Source organism: Kryptolebias marmoratus, linkage group LG12 (assembly GCF_001649575.2).
Source record: "Kryptolebias marmoratus isolate JLee-2015 linkage group LG12, ASM164957v2, whole genome shotgun sequence".
Classification (NCBI taxonomy): Eukaryota; Metazoa; Chordata; class Actinopteri; order Cyprinodontiformes; family Rivulidae; genus Kryptolebias; species Kryptolebias marmoratus.
Genome location: NC_051441.1, coordinates 6,989,281 through 7,009,079, shown reverse-complemented (window position 1 = coordinate 7,009,079; position 19,799 = coordinate 6,989,281). Strand labels below are relative to the sequence as shown.

At 36.6% G+C, this 19,799-nt stretch overlaps 1 protein-coding gene across 1 annotated transcript; it reads right to left on the bottom strand.

The window, feature by feature from the left end:
- Nucleotides 1-1,431: 1,431 nt before the first annotated feature.
- On the bottom strand, nt 1,432-18,755 carry hs3st2 (heparan sulfate (glucosamine) 3-O-sulfotransferase 2). The gene is made up of 2 exons (XM_017429313.3): nt 17,887-18,755; nt 1,432-2,778 (listed from the first exon to the last, which is right to left on the bottom strand). The coding sequence occupies exons 1-2, from the start codon at nt 18,381-18,383 to the stop codon at nt 2,160-2,162; spliced, it is 1,116 nt and encodes a 371-aa protein (XP_017284802.1). The 5' UTR covers nt 18,384-18,755; the 3' UTR covers nt 1,432-2,159.
- Between the last annotated feature and the right edge of the window lie 1,044 nt (nt 18,756-19,799).

Below are 19,799 nucleotides of genomic sequence, written 5' to 3'. Positions count from 1 at the left end.
TTAACGATGAAGACAAATTAAAATTCTAAAACAAATGCAGTGACATAATGTACTGACACATGAAGAAGATCAACATTTCAGATTGTTACACCTAATGATTTGACACTAAAACTTGATATTAAAAATACCAACAGCAGTTATCAGTAATTTTGCTGTAACAGTTTAAGTGTGACAAATGCACACATTTGCATACAAATAGCTTTAATATTGTATCATTATTACTTTTTTAAAAGTGTGAATCCCCCTTTTTTTTCACAAGAATTTTCCATCTCTCTCCTGTCTAGGATTCTAGGCATCAGTGGAAATCATTAATGACAACTCCGAAGGGCTCCAGGGTGAAAATTCAGGAGGTTAATATGACTGCTTAGCACGGACAGCTATTCAGAGCAGAGACACCATCAAATCAATCAAAAAAAAAAAAAAAGGGGATTGTGAAAGATAATGAGATCAATGACATGCATAGAAGCATTTGGAAATGAATATATTATCTTTCAACGGGGTGCGGTGTTAACTATGCAGCTGAGTTATCTTGTTCATACCATGGTATCGCCACAGAGATGTAGAGGTAGATATACTGAAAAATAAATTGAACATTGGTCCTCACAGTAGCACCAAACATCTAAACCTGCATGAAAAAGTATTTGAAAAATCCTTCTTTTTTATTGAAAAGTAAAATCTCGAGAAAATTCGAAGGGAAACACACTATGATGGGAGCTTCTGATACACTGAAGGCTGCTTCTTCTAAAGCACCAGAATAAAATATGATTTTATGACGCTCCACCTCTAATCTAACCTACAACACAAGGGTTTCTTCTTCTTGTTGTGTTTACATTTTGCACCCACTGTGCATGCTCCAAACATTGTTTCCTGGTTTTGGTGTGTTTTTATTGCAGTGTTACAGCGCCACATACAGGCCTGGCACAGTTACTACAGTATTTTGGGTTGTTTTTTGCAGTTTCCATGTGGATGAAGGCGTTGCTAGAAATGCTGTCATGTTTACAGGGATATTTTTGGAAAGAGCAAATAAACAGTTTTAGAAGGCCTATTTATACTGCTGAAACAGTTGTATTGTTTTTGTTAGGTTAGTTGCAGTTCAATCGTTTTCTGCACACTGAAATTTAATAGCAACAGAGTCAGGACAAAACCAGCTAAAAGCACAAAACAATGTGAAAACAGCTCCATTGTTGTTGTGGATTTAATGGGCATGTAAGAAGTAGAATGTTATGTTTCTCAGAATTTTTGTTTGTAAAATCTGCATGGATACACTAAAAAAATATATACTTAATTTTGTAAGTATTGGATGATACCACCAGAATGAGAATTTACTGAAATCTGCATAAGATTGTACTTTATGTGCATTATTATTAATTATAAGACGAAACACATTTCTTTCACATTGTATTTTTATTAAAAAAAAAGAAGCATCTTCAATAAACATTTTCATTTCAGCCTTCTGACTTTTATTTTGATGAACACAACAAAAATACACAGAAGTTGAATTTCAACAAAAGTTAAAACTGTCAAAGGTAAATAATTTCTAATTAAGCCGTTATTTACTCTCATTACTCTCAGTATATTTGTTCAGTTAATTTGACACAAATCCCCATAGCTTATATCTGCTAAAACAAGATAAATTTAATTGCACAATAACTGACAGACTGATTTTATTATTCGTCTGACATTTTGAGGCGACTTCATTTTGAGTGCTCATTTTAATCGCAAAGACAGCAGTTCATTTTTTTAGGAAATAATAAATAAATAAATAAGCAATCTAGATAATAAATATTTAAGCAGTGTCATTATTGTGTGTCTGGTGAGGCTAAATGGCATGGAAGCTTTGTAATAGTTATCTGGTAATGAATTTGTTTATGAATTTAGAATAGGCTGCTAGTTGAACAATCCATATTGCATGTTAAGGAAACCATATATATATATATATCTTTTCTTATTAAATAAATTACACTTGTCTTCAGAATGACTCACATGTAAAATATTTATATAATTATATTTTAAATACTAAATTGTAGTATATTATTTTATATTAATCTCAATATCAGCTGAGATTATATCAGTACATAACTTAAAAAAACAAACAATTGAAGATATTCTCTTTATGTTCCAAGAGGTAGGCATTTATGAACGTCAGTCAGTCTATACATTCACTCCCACTTGAAGTCTTGTCCCACTGTTTCATAAAATTTAATGTTAAATGGCCTATAAAACTCTTGCAGCTGCTCTATGACCTCCGGGTCGATTTGTACGTGAGTCCTGCCCTTGGACTTGCCGAGGCATCGTGGCTGACTGCTGCTCTCCGGCTTCTTTAGGCAGGGGAAACCTTTGGTTCGATTGAAGTAGAAGTGCTTGTCTGTGATTATTCGTTTGAGTCCTAGGAAGTCCTGAACACGGCCCATTTCCCCTGCCGGGTCCGTTATCAGCCGCTCGCCGCTTACAAAGTGCATCTGCGAAGGACGGAAGTACTGCAGCCAGTTCTCCAGATGCAGAATATACATCCCAATCCGAATGGCGTTCCAAGATGTGTCTACAAGACTCAAACTTCTGTTCTTAAAAGCAAGCTCTTCAAATGTTGGAATGTCAGGCTTCTTAGAAAGAGTCTGTGTGTAGTCGGAGATGGCTCTTGTGACGGGGTTTCTTACCACAACAATCAGCTTGGTTTCATGAGACATGCTGGCGATGCGTCGGGGTGCCTCTCTCGTCACAAAGTAGCTGGGAGTCTTCTCTAACGTGATCTGGCTGTCTAGTGTCCGTGGCATCAGTTCCCTTGTGAGGAAAGACAAAGAATAAAACACACATAAATGAGTTGGCAAGAGCTGTTTTTTTTTTCCCTGTCCAGGAACATTTCAGCATGCTTTTCTCTTTCATGGGCATCTAACTCAGGAGGAAGTTTTAACTGAGATGTGAACAACAGTGCCTGTCACAGGCATCACGAAAGATCTTAAAAACATTGCTGCAGGGATCTGGAGCTGTTAAGGCTGCAGCACTTTAGTGTAGAAACTGTTCCAAGTAAAAATCAAGGAATGAAATGTTACTTTAGTAACAATTTTTTACATTCAAATATGTTTCGTGTGCCACTGTTTAAAATATCTATTCATATGACATTCTGTTTGTGTTTTTATTCAATATCCTTGATAGCATGCATAAATTTTGCCCACTAGTTTGTGACTATACTGCACTAAATGTACCAACCTAGTAACACCCAAAGTACCCATCAGTTGACTAGTTAAAGCATAATTTGGCCTTACTAGTTAACCAAAAAATGTCAGCTAGTTTTGTCTAAAATGTTGACTCATTATCTAATACGTCAAATTTAGTTGCTCAAATTCAGTTGCTCAAATTCAGTATCAAATTATGTTTACTGCTTAACAAGGAAACATTTTAGGTGCACTTGTCAACTACTTGACAATTTTTAGATGGGCAAAAGAGCCAGTAGTTAGAAAAAAAAAAATGTTACTAACAAGAGTGTTTGTTGAACTAGTACACCAAAATGTAGAACTAATGCTGCTAAATCTTCAAATGATGCAGTTTAGGCACAAACTACTAGACAAAAACGACACTTCATATCCAGGATATTAAATAAATGCATAGCTTGTCATATAAATAGGCATTTTAAACAATGGTAATTTAAACATTAGTTTGTCATAATCCCAACAATAAAAGGAAAATAGTTTGCTTTCCATCCAAAATATTTGTAAGACGTCTGAGTAAAAAAAAGAAATCTATATGCAAAACTTTGTTTATTATGGTTCTTAGATTTTACACAAATATGTGTCCTTTGTACTGCAATGCTGTAATGAGAAGAGGTCCCAAATGTACCATATGTGAATATATTTGCTGGATACTCCGTTGTGACAAGGCAGGTTGTCCAACCTAAACATGCATCATAATTATTATCATCATGCTGCCACGATAATGGGTTTGCAAACTAGAGGCAAATGACTGTATTTGTCATGTTTGTCATAAGAAATTTCCATCCAACTGCAATACGTCATTTTGTTTTGACACTTTGGTCAATAAAAGTTGATTAATATCCAGGTGGGGTTGGCAGTTTAGAGAATGTTTGCCTCATTTACAATTCAGAGATCAGTCATACATCCATGACTGTCTGTTTCCTCCAGAAAAATAAATAAAAAAGTGACTTAGTTGTGAAATCATCCAAAAAAAAAACAGTTTGGAAGGAGTGCTGTAATTCCATGGCATTTCTTTCTGTTTTTATGATTACAGAAGACATAGTGTATAAATTTCTACAGTTACAGTCACAGCTTGTGGACCAGTTCTGGATCTCAGCACTGATGATAAATAGCACACTTTCTTTATTATTACCAGAGGAAGGCTTCGATTAAAACCTAACCTTTCCTAAAGCTTTTTTCTCTCAAGGTAGGGGTAGCCTGCTAAAGTCTTAGAAATATCGATCCATTTAGTTTTATTTATGATTCCCGAGTTGTTGGCTTGGGTGCCTCAGGGCCACCGGGGAACTATTAATCTTTTATGAGAACGACACCTTTTCAAGCAAACAGCTTTGGTACACACACACACAAGCACACACACACTAGACTTGCACCATTTTTTTTCCAGAAGGTGAAGAATCTAGAGCGATCTCATGCCTGCTGAAGGATGTAGGCTATCTTTGATACCTGGCTTGTCAGTTCCATACATTTTTACGATTGTTGGAAAAAAAAAAAAAAGACGATTTGTGGTGTTCAAAACTGCAACTTGTTTTACTACAAAACTTAACTGACAACACCAACACTTGCAGTGGAAGTTCAAAGATGGTTCTGCTCAAAATAATATAGCGACCTGTTTCTGACTGTTCACAACACTTATCTGTTGACAGCTTACTGCACAGCAGGAGGAAGCTGGGACATTCAGGAAACAGATGTTAAAATAAGATAATTCTCACTGGAATCTTTCCCTCTCTCAGCTTGGTGGTTTAGTGAGTAAACTCATAAAGGTGAGTTAGTTCACTGGATAAAGTTGGAGAATCCATCTTCTCTTGACTTATTGATTTTTACAGCTGTTGATGTTTGTTTACTCCTAGGGAGTCTTAGTGTCTGATAGATTAAATCACCGTTACAAGGAAGCTATAGTGAACTGATACAGCTGATATAAACAAGATGTGTGTAAAAGAAAAGACAAGGAGCGCCTGAAGGTAGAAAGAAAGTGTAAAAGAATAATAGAAGCAATAAAGATTCAATTTTGCTCTGTTCATAATGCATAAGTTCACTTTAAAAGCAGATAATGTCTCAAAAATACATTTTTAGACACACATTGCCATAAACAGTCTGTGATAAATTCCCATTTGCACTGGATATTAATAAAATGTGATCTGGAAAAAACACATTCCGAGAGGTGTTAATGTATGCATGACACATTTGCAAGAAAAATGCATCTGGATTGCATCTGGAGGTGGTTTGACTCACTGTGACTGGAAGGTGTTAAGCTTAATTTTTGCAAGCTGAGTAAATTCCTGAGAGGAAAAAAAAAGAGAAAGCTACAGGTAAGCCATTCATCTGCAACAGAACAATGAGAAACATGGTCTTTTTGCCTTCTATACATAATCAGAAGACAAAAAATATATTTTTTCTTTGGTACAATAAGATGCTGTGTAAATGTAAATAAGATTTTTCATTTTAGCATCCACTCCTTAAACAGTACTGTTTTATGGTAAAATGTTGAAGTATTTTGCATAACCATGTTAATAAACTAACAACTTTTAAAAATTTAAATACATGTACAATTTATATGTTATGGAAGAAAATAGCAAGTCAGTGACTAATTCTTGATTGTGACAAACTGTTATAAATCTTTAGACACTGATTGTGATCATAATTAAAGACACAAGCTTTGTATGGAGAGCCAACAAATAGCAGAGATTTAGTTTTAATTAATTGTTTCTTTGTCTGCATGTAAACTGAATTTTATGCCTCTTATAGAACAAGCTGGTCATATATTATTTGAATCATTAGAATCAGCCATAATGGAAGCTAAGGTAAGTTTTGTGTGAAGTTCCTCAGTGTCAGACCTCAGCGGAGAAAGGAAGTTCTTATCTAACATGAGATTAATTAATTGCTTTTTTGGGAGTCTGCTCACACATTGAGTTAAAAACAGAAAGATTAAAATTATATTTTAAAAAGGTCTTATTTGCTTGGGGCTCACTAAAAATTATTATTATTTTTTCTCCACCCCTGGCTCATTAAACCAATACCTAAAGCATCTATCTTGTCATGGAAAGTCTACAGTTTCACCTGTCAGTTGTCGATTCAAAGGATTGTTTCTCTGTAACTGCAGCCAAGAAAAAAGAAGGTGCAATCCACTGATCAAAGAACATCAGTCTTTGTTTTTTTATTTAAATCAGACAGGGCTATGGGTGCTTTCATGTTAGTCAGGACCAATCCCTTCTGTACTGTCTTTTGTTGAGTAATGTTAATGAGGACCACTGAGCTGTGCCTGTAATATCTACCAATGATTTTTTGATCTAGCCTTTTGTAGTTGGGACTCATGTTCAGGCTTGTTTGTCTGGTTGTCCAACATTTATGTCCACATGTCTTATGGATCAGGTATGACTGAATGTAGTGGTTGTACAGGAACCAGTAAGGTAACAGTAAATCTTTTAACAAAATCACTCAGCAGCGGCTCATTGATATGTTATATGGAGATCCAGTTAGAACCAGGGCAGTAGCAAAACATGTGATACCTGAGGTAGGTGTCTGAACCAACCATCAGAAATTTGCTTTTCCCAATGTGTCTTTTTTAAATATTATGCCCCCAAGGAACCATCAGCCCTGCACACAACATCTGAAATGAAAAGATAAAACTGAGGGTCTAAGTTCTGATGGGACATTCTGTAGCTGCTGTAGATAACAAATATTTGCAATTAGAAAATAAAGATGATAATTCTAGTGGAACTGCTTGAAGTGGATTTGTTCCCAAAAGTTTAAAATACTTGCAATAGAGAAAATCTCACTTTCTGTTCTGACAAATGTGTGAGAATGTGCAAACTCACTTGTCCAGACGTGCACCTCGTTTAACTGACATTTGAACAAAAAATGCCTGGATTGATTACCACCCTCTCACTCAGGATCAACAGTAAATTTGTTGGCCTAATTTACAATCTTCTTCACAATTCTTGGTCAAACTTTAAATCAGGATGCATTACAGGCCTGGCGCTGACATTTTAGTAACTCTGGGAAAACGAACTCAGGTGTGGAAGATCTCAATACTACAAAAGAAACATTCTATGGGAGTACATGGTTGAAAGAACATTTATTCAGGATCATTCAGCACTGAGTTTGATGCTGTAATGAGAGAGCTTCCTCTCCCCCCCCCCACACACACACACAGAAAAAAAAGATCTGACAGAAAGTCACAACTTGATATGTTTAAGCGCCAAAAACACCCCAGTCAGCAACTGTAAATGGGAAAAAGCCACTAATGAATTAACACACACTGTTCCTTTCATGGTGCCATTTCACAATAAAGAAGCTCTATATTACATTATGCTTTGACTTATTTTTTTTAAGAAGATTTTATCGCAGAAGATAAAAGCCTGAAATCAAAGTGACTTAGATTGTTTTTGCACAACCATTCCTTGCATCATTAGGATAAATCTACCCCTAGGATAATTCAGGCTTCTGTTAGAGATATAAAGTAATCACTTTGTCAGTTTTATTCTGACAGCTCCAGTCTATAATAAATTCATGAAATGCTTTTAGCAGGTCCGATGCAAACATTATTAGATGAGAAAAAGAAACCTCTTATTAATGAACTACAGCATGCTGAAAACCTGTATAAATATTGTAGTGAAGCTGCAAGAACCTGACGGATATCTAGGTGAATGATTTATCTCTGTTGGCAATGTAGAAGCAGAAGGTCTTGAATTATTCTTAGGTCCATGGATGCTGAGATGTTATTACAGAATGAATAAATTAAATGTGAATGTGTTTATTTTCACTTTCCAAAAAAGTAAATGCCTGTCAGAAAGTACAGTGTTTATATTTGGCCAGTAAAAACAATATGTATAAAATATTTAAAATTGATCATTAGTGCAAGACTCCAAGTGGCTTCAGTGTTAAAGTAAAATTATTTGCCTTTTGTACTTCCTAAAATTGGCATCACCCTCTTTCCTGGTATGACAGCATAAATCTCCACGGCTGAGGCTGCTTCATTATTAAACTATCACTCACTATATAGATGATTCAGAGTCATTGAGGTGCTGGAAATACCTCATGCTCTGCTGGATATCGGTGGAACTAAGATCACTTAAATTTAGAAAAAAGCTAATCAAAAAACAGGATCTTAAGGCCTTAAAGTCTTTCTTATGAAATGAGTTTAAATCCATTGGTTCCAAGTATAACTGCTTGGGTTTTTCACAGTGAAACATCAATATTAATTATGTGACCGCTATGAATGCACAAAGTGCTGCATCACTTTTAGAAGTGCTAAAGTGAGAAACAAAAGAAGAAGACTGCTCTGCCTGTTTCAGACAGGTGTGTCCTGTTCAACAACTTCTATGTCTAAAGAGCAACGCAAGCTCATCAGAGATGCACACTCTCTGAACAAGTAAAGGTCAGCTTTGAATCATCTCCTTGTGCACGATCAATGAACTCAGAATTTATTACCGTCTTGCCAGTTTGGTTTGAACTTTGACTGTCGGATGTTGTCAGGCCAAGGTAGTTTCTCTTTGCAACTTTTAGCACAAATGCAAAAGTTTTTTGGCAACAAAGTTATATTTAGCCTACAAAAATTGGACAACTTTTATTTTATTTAGAAATGTTCTTGTTTTTCTGCATGCCAATATTTTCAATCGAAAAGACCCTTGAACTAACGCAACATTGCAGCTATTCAGGACAGCTACAGATACCTTGGAATACAACAGGGTTAAGATTAGAGTTAACCATGATGAGGCTGAAAGGAAGTCAGCCACAACTTAGTACGTAAAGGGAGTAAGGCAGGTCCTGAAGAGCCATCGGAATGATAAGAACAAAGTCCAAACCATCAACACATATGCTCTGCCACTCATCAGATACCCCACCTGGCCACTGATATCAAGACAAGGAAGCTGGATGGAGGCTGTGCAAAGATGTCCCTGAGGCAGTTCAGCACAAAATAGCAGGATGTAAGATGCAGACAGGCAAGGTGTAGATGGAATGCCACAACAAAATGGCTGGAATAGTGTATAGGAACATATACTATGTACTGAATACTGACTGGAGGTCCCACAGTCAAAGTGGAAGGCTCCACCAAGGGTGGTGGAGAACGACAGGGCTAAGATACTGTGCAACTTCCAGATCCAGACTGACAAACAGATAATGACTGACCAACAGGACATTGTTGTAGTCAACAAGATACAGGAGAAGGCAGAAAAGATAGATGTAAGAAATCCCAAGCAATCCTTTGAGGTAAAATATACTAAGTCTATCCAAAACACTTTTTTTTCTTGTTAAAGTACATTTTGATGCATCAACTGCATTGAAGAGTTAGGGGTTGGAGTCAAAGAAATTTATGCAAATTTGATCTTTTGGGAATTATCTCAAATTATCACAGTTCCCAGCAATCCTACATTTGCAAGGCACAGGGATTTAGTGAATGGTCTAACCATCCCACTGGGCAATAAATGCTTGTCATTACAAGGTCTGATAATGAACCTTGCCCATTAAACAACAGGCACACTCACAGGCAGACCACGGAGAGGTCCAGTTCAAAGTATCCATTGCATTCTGTCGTTGTCTGGTCTCTGGAGTAATTTAGCAACACAACACAAGCACAATATATTATTAAAAAAAGAAATCCCCTGGGCTCACATTACCAGTATGGAAAGCAGCATGCAGAGGAATAATGGTCACAGCTCTTGGTGATACACAAACTGCTCACCAATAAAAATAAAATGCTTTTATGTAGAGAGCAGTTTCAAACTTGTACAAAGATAAAAAACTGAGAATAATTTACATTTTTAAATAAAGCTCCCAAGCTTTACGGAACTGTATTATATTTTAAATTGTTACAAGTCCTTTAAATCCAATTTTCCTACCTGTTTTATATGTTGTTTTATAATCAAACGGACATTTTAGGATTCCCAAATGTGATTTCATTCTGCTATTTGTTTTCCAAAGACAAATGCGGAAATAATGCAAACCATTACTCCTGAAATCTCCTGAAGGAGAAATATCACACACAGACCTGCTACTTGCTGCCCAAAGTCAGTTTTGTATTAGACAGATCCACAGTGCAGGGAAAATGTTTTTTTGCTGCAAGATTCTCATAATGCCTGTGCCACTGTACTTCCTAAAAATGGCATTGTCCTCTTTCCTGGTATGACAGCATAAATCTCCACTGGTGAAGCCGCTTCATTATTAAACTATCACTCACTTTGATTACAGATGGAATGACATCTCATCATTAATCACCAGCAACAGAAACCTGCCACTTTCAAAGTCTATTAAGAGTTAACAGTCCAGCAGTCCAGGTGATTACAGCAAAGTCGTATCCATTTCAGCCTGGTGAGGAACAGTGGGGAAAAACAATTTAGCATCCTGAAAGTAGCCATTCCTCTAATTTAATTAAAGTAAAACTGGCTGGAAATAAAATTTTAAATGAGCCTGATATGTTACAAAAATAATCTCTTTTTTTTGTGTGCAGATAGCAAAATCGAAAAATATATACAGAAAATATAACCAAACAACACACTCCTGTAGAATGACAAAAGGTTCCCACATATATTCAACCTCGAACACGATCTTATTTAACTCCTGTCATTTTAACTTAAGGCTCCTGTTTTCCTTGAAATAACAATTATTCATGGTTTGACCTGGAGAAGGAAATGACTGACACTTGCTTTCCTTGAGCAATAACATGTTCAATTGAACTGAGCTCCGAGCTGTCACATTATCATTTGATAAGGCAAAGTATCCCCTGACACAGAAATAAAGACACTGAAATAGACAAGAAAGCTTCTGAAATCCTAAATAGAACCCTCTGTAATGAGAATTACTGCTTAATTTTTGTGCATCCCCTATTAAGAATAAAGTTGGAGAGTTGTGTAAAATGTGAAAAAAGCTGTATTGAATTGGAAACCTCATAACCTTACATTTTATTCACAATGGAACATAGTAAACATACTGTTTAAACTAAGAAATTGTACAATTTTTGAAAAAAAAACAAAAAGGTAATTTAAAATTTTGTGGCAGTACCACATCCCAGAGGCAAAGTGGAAAACTGTTCTCTTGATTTTAGATAACCACCTGCTCCCATCCAGATGAGTCTTTTTTCAGTGAAGGCCTTGTATTTTTCAGCAAGACAATGCTAAACCCCATTCTACATCCATTGCAACAACATGGCTTTATAGTAGAAGAGTCCAGGTGCTGAACTGGCCAGCCTGCAGTTGAAAACATTTGGCCCATCATGAAACAAAAAATACAGCAAAGAAGACCCATGATTGTTGAACAGATACGATCATACATCACACAAGAATGGGACAATATTCCCCACCGAAACCTCCAGCAGCTGCTCTCCTCAGTTCTTAGACGTTTACAGACTGATGTTAAAAGAAGGTGAGATATTTCACAGGGGTAAACATGGGTGTTTCAACATGGTGTAAATACTTTATTTAAACATTTAATGTTTGCTATCTTCCATCGTGAATAAAATAAGGGTTTGTAAGATTTGCAAATGATTGCATTTGGCTTTTATTCACATTTTATACAACATGACATGTTTTTTTGGAATTAGGGTTGTAAAATTCTATAATATTTTAAAGTATAATTACATAAGCTTGCAAAGGAAAGCATTTAGAAATTGTTTAATTCTCAATAATTCTCATATTTCTCCCCTCACAACAGTGATCAGTCAGTGAAAATGACTTTTATGCTCACTTCCTCTCAGATTGTGTAGCTTTTCAGCAGCATCTCAGGTGACATGAACATTGAGATCAACACAGAAGACTTAAGCAGCTCTTCAGTGAAGCCTCTAGCAATGTGACTGTCAAGGATATTTATAAATGGAGAGCAGACAAATTGCACAACTTTAGAACTTTTTACCCTGAGATGGAGGGAAAGTACAAAAGGAGACAGAAAGTGGAGCAGAGCAGGGACAGCTCAGACAGGATTTGATCTGTGGTCAATAAAGACACTGGGTTTGCCAAGAGGGGAGAGTTAACAAGCTGAAAATCTCTGCAAGTGAGCTAAGGATGGCTAACTGCTGGATATTCCTGCAGTGACATAGTGTGTGTGTACATATATATATATATATATATATATATATATATATATATATANCAGTGTACACTTAGTTTGGTTCTTTGAGATCAAGCAGGAAACAACCTTGTTAAGTGCATTAACTAAAATCTGCCACCACAACATTCACTGTTTTTTTTTGTTGTTGTTTGTTTTGTTTATTTACAGGTAAAACGTAAGAAAGCTGAATGATGAGAGCTCAGTTTATTCAGGACTTTTGTCAGGTTTCTTGCCTGTGGTTCAGATTACTCTAATTGTACATTACAGCTAAAATAATAAAATTGGATTCCTTCAATAAGAGCAAAATTATTGTCAGCTGTTGTTTTTCCTTTATGAAATCGTTTTTCAGATCATCCCCCAAGAGGAAAAACATTAAATATAATAATCTTTGCACTTACATTACAAATGAAAAAAATGCTTCCAGGTCACATTAATGCTCATTTTTGGCTAAAAATATTTTCTGCCATAAGTTTCAAAAACTGTGCGACTAGTTTTGTTATGGAAAGTTGTCAAACTAGTTTAGAACAAAATGAAAATGAATTGTTTGTATTTCACACATTTATTTGCATGACTGTGATATTAATGTGCAAATGGAGTCAACAAATTTAAAATGTATTGAATGGAAGCCTGTAGAGCCCAGGTTTAGACATCAGTTTGGACATAGACTGATTTTTAGAGATCAGTTGAGCAATTTTACATTACCTGCTGCACATTTTTTTGTGATTTATCATCCATTTTAGGTGGCACAGCATTTTTTACCCTTTTAACTGCTAGGGTTCAGCAAGAGATCGCTGTGGTTGACAGAAAAGAAATGATATGAAATCTCATTTTGACAATTTTTGAGACAGTCTGGTAACACTTTCAGATTTTTGAACCAACATAAAAATCCTTACCAGCTGAAGAGGTGTTAAAGAGAGCATGAGTGCTGGGGATTTATGTTTGCTGTGAATATTTACATGGAAAACAGGAGAAAAAGGGGATACAACTACACATTTTATTGTTTTTTTCTAAAAGCAGACATTGTATTTTCAAATTCCTTTAAGCTCAATATTTTCCTAAATCTGAAAAAAAAGGATCGTAGTTTACATTATCATTATTCTATTAAATATATATGCAATATAAACATATTCAATTAGTTAATATAATTTTTAACACAATATGTTACGTTTAATTTAACAGTAAACTATTAAATATTACTTTAGCTTGAGAGCATCATACCTTTTTGCTGTAACTGTTTTAACTTGATGTGAAGTAGTTGGTCATTACTTGAAATATTGGCTATTTATTTATTTATTGTATTTAGTTTTGATGGTTTGATAAAGAAATCATTGGGCTGGTTCAGTTACACATCCTCTAAGAAACAAAAGCACAAACTTCAGTTTCATACAAGTAAATGCAGAATATCCAGCTAAAGTGATTGTCTGACTGGCTAATTAAGATACAAGCAAGAGCTACAAAATGTGATCTCTTATTACAGCATATTTCAAATTTCCATCATAGTTGCCAGATTAAAATGGCACTGTATTTTGTTTAATTGGCGAAGAGCGTTTGCATGTCAGCAGCATCCCAATCGCTCTTTGTTTCAGACTTGTATCATATTGAAAATGTCTCCAAAAGAACTGTTTTGTGGTTAACAAGTCCGTATCTCAGAGCTGCACTGGAATGAAGATAGCTCATTAATAATGCAGAGTTATGCCTCACCATCCCTCATTCTATAATGTGCAGTTTTCTATGTTAAATAAGGACCATCCAACATTCTGTCCTCATCAACCTTTCTGATGCGGCTGTTTCAGAGCTCCCTGCTTCCCCGAGCCAATTAATGTGGACCTGGAGAATATTTGTAGCTGCTGCCTCTCATACAATTTCAACTCTTTTCAGAGGAGCATCTTCTTTTGACTTCTTCAAAATCAATAGAGCTTAGATGCCCTTTTAAGTCTTGATGGTGTATAGCAATGTGTTTTTGTTTGATCTTTATCATTCGGCGGAGAATGGGAAAAAGTGGAAAGAAAAGAGTAGGGAAATTGGTGGCAGAGGAATGTCTGTTTCATCAGGTCCTGTGTCGTTATGTGAATACCCACACACAAAATAAATGAGGCCATGCGTGTGTTCTCTTCAGGAAGCACAGTAATGAACACTGCACCATTTTTCTTCTGAGCCTAAATGGTCTGTCACACGCTTAATGTAACAAGACAGACTGTGCAGAACAACTGGCCAGAACACTGAAACTTAGGGGAGTTAATTTGGTGTCCCATGTTGTATGTTTCTGACTGCTGAACAGATAAAACCTATGGAATATTACCTGAAACCAAAAGAGAAAAAAAATGAAATGTCATAAAGCTTATATCATCTTTGGAAGAGAAATGATTCTAAAGTGTGAATCATGTGAGTTTGAAGTTTCTAGTATTTTAGAAAACCAGTTGTCAACAATTTAAATAAAGGTCAGATTGATAATATTATGGAGCAAATTCAACCATCTGGATGATGACTCAAACATTACTTTGCAATGACAGATTTGCATTTGTTTATTTTTATTTTCATTTCATAGAAGAACATTTGTGCATCTTGTGTACTTTAATCCTAATTCAGATTGTGATACAGCTGACCACAACATTTAAATAGAAATCAGGTTGGGATCCAGAGTACAGTCTGTCAGTGGTTCACTTTCTTCCTTTTATGGTTTTATTACACAGCTCTGTGGTCAATTTAAATTGCCTTAAATGTGCTCTGTACATAAAGATGATCTGAGTAGTGTAGCTGGCTCCTGTTTCAACTACAATTAATCAGACGTTAATCCTAGATCTTAAGTTCTGAAAGGATTTTTCAAAAATGTTTTAATGTTTGCAGTTTTTCATGAAATAAGAGGTTTTTATAATTTTTCACATTACATACACTAAAAAAATACAGGTAGATGATGGACTTTAACAGACAAGGCTGGTAATTGAAACAAACACAGAGACAGATGTTACAAATGTTACTAAAACCTTCTCCCAGTAGCTTAAAGCAACAAAGCAGAGAAGCATATAGGTGCCAACAGAGCAACAGTAAATAACTGTTTAGGTGACAAGTTATTCAATTTTCCCCCACAAGGTATTGTTTAAGTATGATTTGAACACAATAACTGTCAACTTTGGACAAGTATGCAATATTCCAGTTTTATAATTTTCCTCAAGTGGCATTTTTTTAGCATGGGACCTTGCTGAGTGACAACAAAATAAAACTAAATCAAACCAGCCGGTTTGCTTTCTGTTGAAGTGTTTGCTGCTGTTGGTGTTGTGTCAGCAAAGCTTATTTATAAAGTAGATTTAAGTGATGGAGTGACCCTGAAACAGTGAGTGGATTAATGGTGAGGGAAATATGACGTTTGATGAATTGATGTCTGATCCGGTCTGGTACACAGGCAGAAGAAAGCATCATGGCTGTTTTGTAATTCCTTTATATCGAAGCTATGAAAAACACAACCTTTTCTACAACTGGTGACCACAACACTCCGTCTGTTTCACTCTACCACAAAGCCACACTTTAAGAATTTCTTCATTCTCATATCAGTACTCATTTTCTCTTGCTATACTAGTGAGAAATGTTCTCCTTATGGCTGAAAAGTGTTAATATATTTATGTGATGACTCCTAACCTGTATCATCCTCTGTAGATTTTCACTTCAGACCAGGGTCAGAAGAAATCATAATAATTAAGTTTGTCCACAAGTTAAAAATGTATAAAGAACACTTCAAGCCAGGCAATGAATATATAATCCTAACCACGTATGTGTTGTTTTTATCAAATGTTAACTGACTTTGACAGCAGGAGAAATTGCTTGTATGGTTTTGGTTCTATGGACGCTCTAACCTTAACTCTTATATAATGAAAATCATGTATAATATATGTACATTCAATTTTTTAAAAGAAAATTCAGAAAAGAAGCATTTTTGGAGCCATAAAAATGTGATCTTTTCACAATATTATACTATATTAACACCTGAAAAACACTTGCAATGTCCCTTTCAGAGGACACAACTGAATCACTGAAAACTTGTCATTAACTCCATTTTATTTTTCTATATGACTTTAATTTGTAGATGATTTTGGCTTGCATTGTCTCTAAATGTAGAATAAAAAATAACCAGATAGCGACCCGTGGTTCATAACAGCTGTTTACTGACATTCAGGGCTGGACAGTTAGTTGCAGTGAAGGCTGGCTTCTGTGCACGTCCATTTTTTTTACAGTTATATTTGGGCACGAGTTGTGTTGACTTTTTCTCCCTTATTTCAACAGTCTGATCCCAAATCAGTAAAAAAAAAAAAAAAAAAAAAAAAAAAATCTATTGTAGTGTTTCCTGTAAATCTTTCGATTGTTTCATAATCTGATAACTAATCAGACATGTCTGTTTGCTCCAGTGACTCGTGCTGCTCGTACCTTGGCCCTGACTCAAATGAGCTGGTTGTGCCTGTGTTTACAGATTAGCACTATTGTTTTTTTAATATCACTGACATAGGTGCCAATTCGGATTTGCAACTATATGCTGAAATGTCTCCGGAACCAATACTACAAGGATGCTGAAATAAAAACACAAAAAATTTTAGGCAAATGATTTTAAGTCTCATTTGGCACATTTTGATTCATCTAACATGTCTTATTTGAACACACTTAACTATAACAGTTTGTTGTTTATTAGTCTGACAATAAAACAGCTTTTTTAAATCAGTTGGAAGCTGCTTTTATAAGCACTTCCTGTAGCAGTCAGTGTATGCATGCGAGAGTATGATGCTGATTGCCTTGCATCTCCATAACTACACTGACCTTCCTTTAAAATGGCAACATCAACAGCATGCATTATAATTTCTACCTTAGTGATTTTAGAATTAACATGCTTATAGAACAAGTCTGGATTTGCAGGAAAAACAAATTTAATGCAGCACCCTCGAGCCTTCTTTTTAATGAGAACATGTTCAGCCTTGAGTGAAAATTTTAGTGGCTGTATGCTCAGTTTATCAGAATTCAGTTTTATTTTTTTGTTTAGTGGAACCTTGTATTTAATTGCCACAACATTCTGGGTTTAAGTTTTAGACAGAAATGAACAAAACAAGTTAATGAAAGATGTAGATTTGGCAAGAGTCATCTTTATAGAGAACATGAATCAAAGACAAGCAGGTGAGGTCACGGGCCAGATGTAACCAGGAGCGGCATGTTTGCAAGAAACTGTTAACCTGGAAGCTTCTTGCATCATTGGCTGTGATTGTTTGCTGAATGTGTGTTCGTGTGTATATGTGTGTGTGTGTGTGTGTGAATGGGGGGGTTGCTGTGTGTGTCTGTGAATTGCATCACACTAGGCTACATCATTCTTGTGGCACTCTCTTTTCAGCAACACTGAGAAAATCAGCACTGAAAAATCTAAATGTTAATCTCAGCGGTGACAGGAAACAGGAGACTAGAAAAGCCAAAATGAGTTTTGGTGCATCAGGGGATTAAAACAAAACAAAACAATGTCATCGTTTTAGAAGTGCCTTAAAGCTTGCATTATTGTTGGACAAGAAAAATGTATGCATTTCAATAACTAAAAAAAAAGCCCATATAGACAGGAAATATGTGCAGAAAGATTTAAAAACAAATGTGCCCCATGATGTTTATTTCTTCACATGTTCCTCACCTGTACCAGTCCAGCCCTCTGTCATAGTTTCTGTCAAAAAAGTGCGGCTCCGTCCCCAGAGCGCGCACATCTGGATGGATCCGGATGAACTCCAGCACCGCTCTGGTTCCTCCCTTCTTCACGCCGACTATTAACGCGTTAGGCAGCTTCTTGTTCCCGTATTTCTGCGCGACGCTCATGTTCCTCAGACTCATGTCAGCCCAGTGACCTCCAGGCGACGCGGGGGGTCTACTTTGCTCGTTGGATCCGCGCTGGCCAGCGGACCTGCTGACATCGGGCGAAGCACAGTTGTTGTCCGATAATTTCCCCAGAAGTTTCTTCCCTCCTGCGTTCTTGCTCGGCGGGCAGCGTTTCCCCTCGTAGCCCTGATTTGTCATGACTGCGCCGCCGTAGAAAATGATATTGTAGCATAAGTAGGTGCAGGACAGAGACAGGGTGAAGATGAAGGCGAACCTGGCGCTGACTCTGTTCGCAGATGTGAGGAGCCTTTGTGCCATGTCTCCATTGGTTCAAAGTGCTGCATGGTTTTCCATCGGAGTCTCCCTTCCCGGCCGGTCTGCGCGCAGTGCCTGAGAAGAAGCGCAAAGATTCCAAAGTGAAACAGTGCACAAACCGAGACGAGAGCAGGTTTCTCAGAGGATCCAACAGCGCACAACTGGCTGCTGAACTGAGGGAAAACTTGAATCACAGCTGAGAAAAATGGGTCAGTCCTCCTTTAAAGAAGTTCTTCTTGAGCACTTTGAGGTGACTCGTCTGAATTGATTCCTGTCTCGAAACGCATAGCCTGAAAGAGAATCTCGGCGTGCCTCCCTCCTCTTTGTTCTGCGTGGAGAAAGAAAAAAAGGTCCGGCGCGTCTCGGTGCGCCTGAAAGTCTCAGCAGCGCGAGTGTTCTGCGCGCCTCCGGGGGGCATGCGGTGCGCATCCCGCCTCTCCCTCTCATGATGGAGTTGTGAAGTTATATGCACTCTCACCACCACTTATAAATATTTTATAAACCCTCTGACGTCATGCAAGTGATCATAATTTTATGTGCGGTTGTCATTTTAAGGAACATCCCGAATATTTTCAGTGGGGATCATATGGAAACTTCAGTAGGGTTTGCTTGTCACATACAGCTGCTGAAGTCCACCATTCCTCTTTGAATGCAGGAAAAAAAGGCTTAAATGTATATTTTTAATTTAGTATGACTCAAGAGTTTATTTTATGAGTAGGTTAACATTTTATCTTCTTGGTTTCTTTCTTTTCCTGGGTAACCATAATCAGTTCAAACAGCCCAAAACAACTCTGTCTCTGCAAATAGTTCAGCACAGTTTTGTTGTCGATTTCCTGCTTTAATTTTGTTTGTCTTTTACTTGAAAGATAAATGACTCATCAAGGCTCAGTGGTATTCTCAATATGCTGAATATTTTCTTAACCTTTTGACAGTTTTAGGGGTTTTCTGTGTGGTAAAAGCTATTTCCTTTGATCTGATTGACATGAGCTTTGTGAACACAAGTCGTTTCAACAGAGAAACTAAAATTTGATTTTTGATTTTTTTTTGTTTATGAGTGGTCATATACACAGACACACACACATTACTAACCCTTTTTGAGAATCTATCCCATACAGACCCTTCCCCCCTCAGAAATCCCACTTGTTGATATTCTCACAAACAATCACAGCGCTCATAATCACAATCACGAACTCTCGTAGTTCAAATCGTGAGGCCTGTGTAAAGGTTTTTGAAGCCTTGCTCACAGTTCCTTCTGTAGCAGCACAATAACCAACAGTATACTGTTACTGAAGCCCTGGGTCATAGCTTGAATCATGACACTGGTGGCAAGGAGAGAGGCCAGGAACCTGACCTGAAAGCTGCTATAGAGGAGAAAGAGTCAGAAGTTGAAGACAACACAGAAAATGATTCAGACTAAGA

Excerpts from the sequence above, each read along its gene's own strand:
- hs3st2 (XM_017429313.3), bottom strand. The coding sequence starts at position 18,383 with ATGGCACAAAGGCTCCTCACATCTGCGAACAGAGTCAGCGCCAGGTTC. Across the intron at positions 2,779-17,886 it reads AGAGGGCTGGACTGGTACAG|GGAACTGATGCCACGGACAC; the intron begins GTGAGGAACATG and ends TTTCCTCACAAG.